At 37.0% G+C, this 10,434-nt stretch overlaps 2 protein-coding genes across 6 annotated transcripts in view; one reads left to right on the forward strand and one right to left on the reverse strand.

Moving 5' to 3' along the window:
• LOC111481429 (protein LURP-one-related 15-like) overlaps window positions 1-930 on the reverse strand; it is a 1,894-nt gene extending 964 nt beyond the window's left edge. The window contains exons 1-3 of the mRNA XM_023126835.1: window positions 554-930; window positions 251-478; window positions 14-183 (exon numbers count right to left, since the gene is read on the reverse strand). Of these exons, the coding sequence (XP_022982603.1) occupies window positions 37-183; window positions 251-478; window positions 554-826 (648 nt within the window). The 5' untranslated portion in view covers window positions 827-930 and the 3' untranslated portion in view covers window positions 14-36. The remainder of the gene's footprint in view (window positions 1-13; window positions 184-250; window positions 479-553) is intronic.
• Window positions 931-1,849: 919 nt separating this feature from the next.
• LOC111482051 (pentatricopeptide repeat-containing protein At2g38420, mitochondrial) lies at window positions 1,850-7,104 on the forward strand. 5 transcript variants are annotated; one of them, XM_023127684.1, is made up of 4 exons: window positions 1,850-3,538; window positions 3,681-3,755; window positions 4,007-4,118; window positions 6,183-7,104. In XM_023127684.1, the coding sequence occupies exon 1, from the start codon at window positions 1,907-1,909 to the stop codon at window positions 3,392-3,394; it is 1,488 nt and encodes a 495-aa protein (XP_022983452.1). In that variant the 5' UTR covers window positions 1,850-1,906; the 3' UTR covers window positions 3,395-3,538; window positions 3,681-3,755; window positions 4,007-4,118; window positions 6,183-7,104. The 5 variants fall into 5 exon arrangements, with proteins under 5 accessions (XP_022983452.1, XP_022983451.1, XP_022983450.1 ...); XM_023127683.1 differs by having other exon boundaries at window positions 6,204-7,104; XM_023127682.1 differs by having other exon boundaries at window positions 4,007-7,104.
• The last annotated feature ends 3,330 nt before the right edge of the window (window positions 7,105-10,434 follow it).

A 10,434-nucleotide genomic window follows, 5' to 3' on the forward strand; every position in this document is an offset into this window, starting at 1 on the left:
TTTTTTTTTTTTTTTTTTTTTTTTTTTGAGGAGCCTCTAATCGTTGCCGCTCCTGTCCTCGTTGATCTCGAACAGAATCACCACCAGCGCAACTATGAACGCATAGTCCACGTTGGGATACACCGTCACTCCGAACGTGTCTTTATCGAACAGCACGCTCTGCAAATTGTGCTGCCTGTGCATCTGCGAAATGAATGAACTAGACTAAGCGAATGGCGGGGTTAATTAAGAATGAAATTTGTTGGGATACCTGGGCGATGATGGTGGAGCCGTCCCCAAGGGAAATGGTGCAAGATCTCTCCAGCCAGCTTCCTTTGATCTTAAAATCACAGCTGCTCTCCGAGGTGTTCGAGGCCAATATCACATCCAGCTGAGTCCTCAGTTGTAAGATCGACGATTTCTTCACCGTGAACAACAGATCTTTCGAATCGGTGCTATCTCCTCTGAATGCGTACCATTTTCTATGCGCCGAAAACAGCTGTGGGTAAAACAATTATTCATACACCACACATCTAATCCGTTTATTCATTCAACATATCCGATTTAATTTTACCTTTTGTTGGAAAGAGATGATGGGATTACCGGCGGCGTCAAGAAGAATACGGCGATCGTGAAGGCTGAACACGGACCCTTTCACCATGAACATCACGGTGCCGTTAACGTCCGTCACGGTGAAAGTACCTTCCGCCAGGGTCATCACCTTCTTCGTAACTCTCAGATCCACGGGATAGGGCGCCATGAACTGGGGGCTTACCACGGCCACCGGCTTCGCCAGCGGCGCGTAATTCGTCGGTGCCGGCAAGTGAGACGTCGTCGGATTGGCCATTAATTGCTTAATTTTATTTGAGAAGAGGAAAGGGGAGGATTAAGCTGTGTGGATCTGTGGCTCTTCCCTTCGCTTGTTTCGGGGACGTGTTGGCTTCCCGTGCCATATGGAATATGTATATATAATACGTGTATCCCACCATTATTTATTTATTTATTTTATCTTGTTGTAATAAAAGTCAAATTCGTACAACTGACCTGGCATTATCATTTTGTCACCCACAAAACACACATCAAATAGATATTCGCTTAGGGAGTGTCCCCCATACCTTTCCAACCATTCATAATTCAAATATCAGTTAATAATTGTAAGATAAAATATCAAAATTATTTTATTATTTTTGCATTTGAACACGTTTTCATCTATGGTTGAATATTTATTGAGTATTGATTCATCATGGCTGAATCCAATTTTAGAGTTCACGTCAACTTTGAATTAAGGTGATGATGAATTGTTAATAAAAATGTATGAAAAGAAGCCATAAAATATGAGGTCAACCAATTATAGGCAAGTTCTTACCAATTACAAATCAGGAAATAAGATAAATATTGGAGAGAGAAAGTCATTTATTTATTAAAAAAAAAAAAAAAACACAAAGTCGATGCGGACTTATTGTTGGTATTATAAATTGGGTTCAGACGCCGAGAGAAAGGGAAGCAACTACTTGGTCGTGGGATTGGTGAAGGGTTGGCTTTTCAATATGTAAGCTTACAAAGTTGGACATCTTTTGTTTTGTTCTTTCCATTTGAAGTTATACAATACTCATGTAGTCTTTATTTTGTAGATTAATATTTCTGCACTAAGCTTTTAATTATAAAAGTCATCGTTGTCTTCTCCCTCTCTACGGGTTACAAAAGAAAAAAGAAGTTAAATGGGCTTAGGTTTTGGGCTTTTTCTAACCTGGTTGGGTTGGGTTGTTCTTTATAAGCCCATTAACACAACCCAGCCCAACACTGTCAGACTTATTATCGAGGTAAATGGCTGTAATTACCCATGCCTCTTACGAAATTATATCTTAATTTGTTGTTAGTAAGATTTGTATGCTTTGTGAGCTGTGTCCACTTTCCTGTTTGTTCGAGAATGGAAAGCATCAGAGTTGTGAAGAGGAGCGACCACTTCCTCAGAAAACACAGGAAGTGGCCATTTTCACCCTTCAAAACCAAATGGCATCAAACATTCAATCAGGATGAAGCTTTGCGAGCCATAAAACAAGCTGCAAATTCGCCGAAACAACCCAATTCCGACGAACCCTACCTTCTTTCGGTTCTTATAAGCTCCTTCAGAGCCTATTGCTGCGACCCAACCCCCAATGCCTACCACTTCGTCCTCAAAACCCTTGCTCGAAGCTCCCAGTTCCACTACATTGCCGCTGTTCTCGATCGTCTCGAACGCGTCGAGAAATTTGAAACCCCAGAGTCAATTTTTGTCGACCTCCTCAAAGTTTACGGACGAGTCAACCGAATTCAAGATGCCATCACTCTTTTCCGTAGGATTCCCATGTTTAGGTGCGTTCCTTCTGCGCTCTCACTCAACTCTTTACTTTTCCTGCTCTGTAGAAATGGCGAAGGTCTTCGAATAGTTCCTGAGATCATATTGAGTAGCCAGACTATGGGTATTAGGCTTGAAGAGTCCACTTTCCGGATACTAATTACCGCGTTATGTAAAATTTATAAAGTTGGGCATGCAATGGAGCTTTTCAATTATATGATAACTGAAGGGTATGGTCTAAACCCTGGAATCTGCTCTTTGATATTGGCATCGCTATGTGAGCATAAGAAATCCACTGGTAATGTGGTTCTTATCTTTCTGGAACAAATGAGGCTAAAAGGATTCTGTCCCCTTGTTGTGGATTATTCTAATGTAATTAAGTTCTTGGTTAGGAGAGGGTTGAGTTCAGACGCTCTTGATCTGTTGAATAAAATGAAGGCCGATGGTTTCAAGCCTGACATTGTTTGTTATACTATGGTCTTGAATGGGGTGATTGCGGATGGGGATTATAAGATGGCAGATGAACTGTTTGATGAATTGCTTCTCTTTGGTTTAGTTCCTGATATTTATACATACAACGTGTACATACATGGATTATGCAAACAAGGCAATTGGGAAGCAGGGATTCAAATGATTTTGCATATGGAGGAATTGGGGTGCAAACCTGATGTGATCACTTACAATATTCTCTTGGAATGTTTGTGTAAAATCGGTGAACTTGATGAGGCAAGGAAGCTTCGAGGTAACATGCAACTAAAGGGTCTGGCAAACAACGTGCGGACTTTTAGGATTATGATCAGTGGGTTATTTCATAACGGTGATGTAATTGAAGCTTGTATCCTATTGGAGGAAATGCTAGTAAGTCGTTTCCCTCCTCAGATCTCAACTTTTGGTGAGATACTTTCTTGGTTGTGCAAAAGGGACATGGTAGGCAAAGCACTTGAGCTGCTCACGTTAATGGTTGGCATGAACTTTTCCCCTGGTCCTAAGGCTTGGGAAACACTGCTCCTGAGCTCTGAAAGTGAATTAACTCCTGTTAAGAGCCTTGAAACTACTTTAGAAGATTTAGGAGGCATCTGAACAAGCTCAACCCCCGCAGATTTTGGAGTCCTTAATCTATACAAGTCCTCAAGGCTACGCTGCTACGCTTGAACTGATCTTCATTTTGTTCTTTAATGGACTAGCCTTTGTTTCACCCTACTCTCAATAAGGTGAGGGCAACAGGTATGGTCAAATGCTGTTATTCCCTTGCATAATCTACAAAAGATCCTTTTCATGAGAAAGCAATATTTCTCGGGCAAGATGGAGTGTTTGCTATTTTATGGGGTGTTTGGAGCGAGTGGAATAATATAATCTTCTTTTTCAGGGGTCAAAAGAGATTCTCCAGTGATGTTTGATCCCTTGTTAGATTCTTTGTTACTCGTTGGGTCTCGGTGACAAGGTCTGTTATAATTACCCTATAGGTTTTATTTTACTGGATTGAAGCCCCATTTGCATAGTACGATTTCCTTTTGTGGGCCTTATTTTTGTATGCTCTTGTATTTTTTTCTTTTTTTTCTCAATGAAAGTTGAGTTACTTTTTTTAAAAAAAAGAGTTACAAGATTGTACTGTGGTGGTTCTTTAAATCAACGAATTGTGCTTCAAGTTTATTTAGATTGATTAGAGTGCAAGAATGTTTCTATGCTGGGCAGGTATTGCAATGACAACTTCGTTTGAGCTAACTGCTGGTGTTGTGGTAAAAGGAGAGCAGCACCCTTCAACTTCAGGGGCTGGTTAAAGCTTACTTATTCTGATGGCGTAACTGTAAGTGGATGCTTAATCAATGCTTACTTTTTTATCGAGCCAAATTATAAATTTTCATTTTCATAGCACGTAATGCACTTTTTAACTTTCCCCATATTTTTTGTTATCAAAGATGATCCACTCGAGCATTATTTATTAATGTTTTTTCACAATACTTTGCTCTACTGTAAGGATGGCATATTTAATCCTACGCTGTCTATATAGTGGAAACTTTCGCTAGCTTGGCAAGAAAATGAGCATGTTATCTGATCCTAATTGATTAGTCTGCTTTAAAGTATATTAAGTGATATGGATCTACGAACCCAAGCTAATACAATCCTGCTATCATGTCGTTGTCGACTGGCACAGATGAGATGAGTGTCATTCTGGAATCTTCTAGTTAGTGGTTGTTTTCAATTAGATATATCATATATTTAGTATGAAAGAGCGGTGGGGAGTGATGAGGATGTTCTACCATTTTAGTTCAGATAAATAAGGATCAAACTTATCTGATCCTGCATGCGGTCAAGGTCAATCTCAAGTTTTTCGTCTTTGATATGGCCACAGGACTTCATTTTCCTTGTATTCTTCTACAAGAAATAGTTGATTGTTTTTGAACCAAAGGCCGGTTGCTAATGAATTTGAACTTTTGAAAGTGCCTAGATATTAGATCAGATCAGCTAAAGTTCCTTTGGGTTATTGGGTCTACATGCGTGCAAGAAAGTTGAACTTAGAACTTTCTAGTGGGAGTTAAGTAAATTGGATCTCCTACCTCATTAGGGAGTCCCTGGGAATGGATTCTTTTTCCTTGTAAAAAGAATTGGTGTGAAGAATGGTCAGCTTTCAAATTTGGGCTGAAAAGGGGGATTTTAAAGGTTAAACCTTATGTAGGATAATGTTTTTGTACAAGCAGTTGGGTTCTCTTCAGGAATAGTGTCAAACACCTGATCTCTACTTCTTGTAATAACGTTTTTCAAAAAACCATGAAAAATGTATTTGACAAGTAAATGTTTTGTGTGAAGTTGGTTTTAGAAAGGCCTTAATTTTGGAATAATTTTATTGTTTACAGAAATGACAAAGACGCAAATGGATAGCAGGAATAGTTGCATTGTAACTTTGAACAGTATCGAATCCTCTTTTTAAACACAACTGCATAAAAAACTTCTGAAAATAGTTCCACATGGAAATCACTCAAAACCATATCTTAAGTTGATTCTACGTAGCTTTTAGTTGGTTTGGTAAGAAAACGAAAAAGAAGTGAGAAAGCTTTTTTAGTTGGTACCAATAGGATGAGAAGAAACTTTTTTATTTTTATTTTTCTTGAGGGCAGCTCCTAGTTGAATCTCAATCCCCATCTACTTTTGACGATCTCTGGAGTTCCACTAATGGAAGTTGGAAGCTGTTGTGGAATTAAAATATATATTCGAACGAACCTTACATAATCCTAACATATTGGTAACTAGAAAAACAAGAAATCTAGGATTTCTCTATTTAATATTCTAAGGCCCTACACAGTTGGCTACACTAGAAGGGTGGGATGTCTTTATTCCTAGTGGCTCAACACAAGTCATTACATGAAAAGAAAAAATGAAAAAAAAAACATAAACGAAAGTGAACCAAAAAACTTTCAAACTATCTTATCTTCGGAAAGAGAGATCTCCACAAGGATTTGATAATGATAATACTCATATAGTTGCCAACTTTTCAATTTTGAATTTGCTCAAAAGCCATTTGACTTTTTGTGCTCACACTTTCGTCAAGCTCACATTTCCAAGTATATGATGTCGATACAACTTATGTTAATGTCAGGCTATTAATTAATCACAAATAAGAGTTACGTCTATTTATATTTTTACCTTAACAATTGTCGTTGACCTCTCTTCTGCTTGCATTGCTCCTTTTTACTTTGATATAGTGAACTTTGGCTTTATTGTTGGGATAACTGTTTCAGTGTATGTCTACTGTGGATATCAAGTGGATTAATTCCACATCTATTTTGATTGATGGATGGCAGATTTGATTTGAAATCAGTCAATTTATTTCACTTATTGTGAATTAAGTGAATGAGTGTTTGAGTTTTTGAAGATTGGTTATAATTTACTGTAGACAACCAACCTCGGAGAACCTCTGACTGCACGAGGTCCATAGCACTTGCTGCTTAAACTCAACTGCCAAGAACAGCTATCCTACTTTGAATAGCTTACTACTAGCTATTTAGCTATTAGGTTCAGAACCAGTGACGAGGGGAGGAGAATCTAGCTGTGGTTCTTTGGTTGCAGCACCATCATGCCGAACTACCTGTTTTCCTCTTGGAAAGAGTGCATTCCTTGGAAAAACTTATCGTACATGTACTACTTTGAAGCATCATATTTACAAACATTCTTTTAACACTAGTAGACTTCACGTCATTTTGTTAAAAATGTTGAAATGATGTGAAGATAGTATCCATAGTCCTGAAATCCCTCATGCCCCCTTCATTATTCTTGAATTCATAAATTGTGCAACTCTCAAGGGAATGTTTCTATTTGATTGGGTTTAAAAAGTGTGTTGTTGTTTTCCTTTTATTATCTCCATGGAAGGAGAGGAGTGCGACAGAGTGCATTAAGAGGTGCTCACATGTTAAACGAGAGGGGCGCCCCATGCGGAATAAGTTAAAAAAAAGAGACGCCGAAAGTCCATTGGGAGTTATTTTGAGCGCATGACTGTGAAGATGTTGGGTTAGAAAATGGGATTGCGTCAACAACTTGTAGCTTCTGTTTTTGTATACATCACTTTCATGAAATTTTTAACTTGAATCACAAAGTAGATGTTTGGAAAAGAAGGGATTCCTCCTGAATGAGTCAAAGTTTGTCGTGGCGCGAATCTAGAAGTTTGTGGATCTGTCATAACATAAGCAATCGTGGCAACGCAAAGCTCGAAGTAAGGAAGCCGAGAACTTTGTTATCCCAATTATCTACTCCCACTTTGTCTCTCTTCATTGGGAAATGACAAAATGTGGAGGATCCTTTTCAAAATGCTCACTACTACTACTACTCTTCCACATTTCTTAATCTATTTTTAATCTTTAAATTTACTAAAACATTTTGGCTTTATTTTTTTTATAAAAAAAATGGTGATTCTATGTATATCTTTTTTATAATATTATAGACATGGACGTTTAATTTTGAGTTTGATGCAGGAATGTGTACAAATAAAAGGAACTACGTGTTTATTACTAAATGTATTCATTTTCTTTCTCTATTTGCTTCCTCGACCCTCCCACTTGAATAATAATAAAAGAAAAATCAGAAATTTGGTAGAAAGACTCGTCCCCTTGGGATTCGGATTACCACAAGACGTGGATAAATTGGAGATTAGTCAATGAATCTAATTGAATCACCATACGGCTTCTCGGAATTTCATAAGCTTTATCTTCTCTAAGATGAATTGATTTTTGTTTACAGAAAGGAAAAAATAACGGAAAGGAGAAAAGAGAAAAAAGGAGAAAAAAAAGTTACCTGAAATTGAATATTCTGTTGAGTGAATTTGGATATGCAAAGGTTGCAGTGGTCACGATGGAGAAGACGGGCACATGAACAACCCACTCAGCGGCACCCACGTCGCGTCGCTACACGAGTAAGTAATGCACGTGCCCTGCTTCTCCATCTTGATCGGCACGCACCTTCCTCCTTGCCCTCCCTCGCCGCCGCCTCTCTCCCACCGGAGAGCCACAGACTTTCGGATGCAAATCGCGGAAGTAGCTGCTTTAGCTGCCTTTTTTTGTTATTATTAATTTTTATTTTTTTGGAGCCATATTAATAGCCATAACGTTGGGTCGGGACGTGGAGCCCGCCAGGGATTCCAATTCAAAACTGTCTTCCTCCGCTTAATCACTCCCAGTAAATTAACACTTCAGTGACCTACCACCTCACGCCCAATCCAACTATCCGGCCTTCGCCTTTCATTTGCTCGCCGTCACCGCCCTTTCTTTGCATGTATATATATATACATATCATTTATTATTTTAAACTAAAGTTACCCTTATTGCTTCAAAAGCAAGTTGACATTTTGTTATAATGCCACAATTTTGAACCTAATCAAGATGTTCAACTTCTGGACATTTCAACCACATTATTTGTTTAATGCATCCATATTTTAAGCCAACACTCGTGTAAGAAAAACTATATGAATAGATATTTAAATATGGTTAAACTTAGCCACTGTGATAGGAGGGGGGGACCCCAGATCAATTCAATTTCACCATTTTCTACTTTTCTCCGTCATTAAAACAAAATAGTATTTTTGATCCAAGTCATCTGAATTACGGGCCCATCTAGATTCTCAATTATTTATTGCTGCATATTGCCCAAGCAAATATAGATGAATTTTGATTTCTTTTCTCTCAAACACAATAAAGGATAAAAAAAAACCAAAAAGAAATTTAAATGCCCATTTTTTATTTTAATTCTGGGAAAAAAAATGCTCATATATATCCGCAATGAAGGAAGCGATGGATGAGGACAAGTATTAAATAATTAAATCTATGGTATACATAGCTTCATAGGTATCAAGACTTTGGTCCAGTTCAAGCATAGACTATGGCTACTTATGGCTCCTTATGGTTGGTACAGCTTTCAATCACTGTATTATGAATTACCTTTTTTTTCATTTTAGTACATACGTTTAAACATTTTTAACTCATATTAAATTTGAACAATAAAACAATATTCAGTACTTTTGAAGTGGAATAGTGAATCTCCCATTCACCCGAGTGATTGTACTTTAAAAAAGGAAAAAAAAAAAAAAAGAAAAAAAAAGCTGGAGGAGGGTGTTTGGATGCGGACTATGCAATAGTGGAAATCCACGAGACAGAGCGGAACAAAGACAGCAACAAAACCCAAAACCAAACAGAAACAAAGTGGAAGCATTACAGAAGGGTGTTTTAATTAATAATTAATTTCGAATTAGAGTTCAAAATAATTGATTGTTAATTAAGTAACTCGGAGATCGTAGCTTACCATCCTAATAAACAACTAATTAGTGCTTATTCAGGTGGTTTATTGGTTTAGCGTATAAGTGCGCCAAACTTCCCTTTTACGCTCTTATCCACTAGTTTTTCCTTTATATTTACTCTCATGTTTATTCTCGATTGCAAAGAAAAGAGAAACAAAACATATTTTTATAAAAATATAAAAAAAAATTCTTTAATGGGATGTGTTTTAAAATGGAAAAACACAAAAGTAAAATTAAAAAAGAACGAAATTTATTTAGTGATGAGCTAGGATTATTATAATTGGTAATAAAGTCAGACATTAAACGTTGTGCCAACGAATACCGTGGATCTCAAAAAGATAGAATGTGAAATTCCAGGTCACTTGGATTTTTTTTACTCAAAGTGGTACATTTCTTAATTATTAATTTAATTTTCCTTTATTCTTATTTTTTTCACACACATATATATATATAGAAAACAAAAGGTTTTTTTTAATTTAAAAAAAGGTTATTTGTTTAATTATTTCATAGGAACGGTTGTTTGATTTTACACGTGAGAATAATTGTGTATTATATGGATCGATACTATACCAAATGGCGTTCCCCCCAGCTGCCCAGTCGTGGACTGTCCCCGACCATTTTCACAAATTCAATAAATTGCTATGATTTCTTTTTTTTCCCCCTCCTTTTTTAAGTGAAAAAAGTGAAATGATTTCTGGTGAGTGGCGAACATGATTTGCAATTTTTGTCTAATCACCCGCGAAATCCGGAAATATTATTAATTAAAAAAAAAATCACTAATTCATTGTCTTCTATTTGTAGTCTAGACTTTTCTAAATTTTATATTTACAATAATAATAATAATAAAAATTGTATGCACTTATCCTCGTGCGTATATTTTCGTCAGCGGTATAAATTGTTTAGTACTGAAAATGCTTTTCCCTAGATTCCAAGAAAAGAAAAAATGTTTTTACGTAATTAAATTCAAAGGAGTCAAAGAAATACGCAATTTTTGGCATGTCAACATATGGGGGATAGGTTTCTGTCGCTGTTAGCTCCGGATTGACCGACAGACTAGTTGTTGCTTTGTTAGGTCCTAGGTGGCTGGCGTGGAATGAAAAACTCAGATTGGGCTCTATCCACCACTTCAAAGCCCATATGAAGGCCCAATATAGCCCATTTCAAGCCCATATTTGTTCGGCGGGCTAGGCTTTATCATCTAAGCGCGTTACTACCGAACGGGCCAGAAACTGGGACTGGACAGCTCATAAATTACTCTTAACTCATCTGGTTATATAATATTAATTTATTAGTCTTTTTTTTTTTTTTTTTTTTTTTTTTTTTTTTTTTTTTTTTTTTTTTTTTT

Source organism: Cucurbita maxima, unplaced genomic scaffold (genome assembly GCF_002738345.1).
Source record: "Cucurbita maxima cultivar Rimu unplaced genomic scaffold, Cmax_1.0 Cma_Scf00007, whole genome shotgun sequence".
NCBI classification, from domain to species: domain Eukaryota; kingdom Viridiplantae; phylum Streptophyta; class Magnoliopsida; order Cucurbitales; family Cucurbitaceae; genus Cucurbita; species Cucurbita maxima.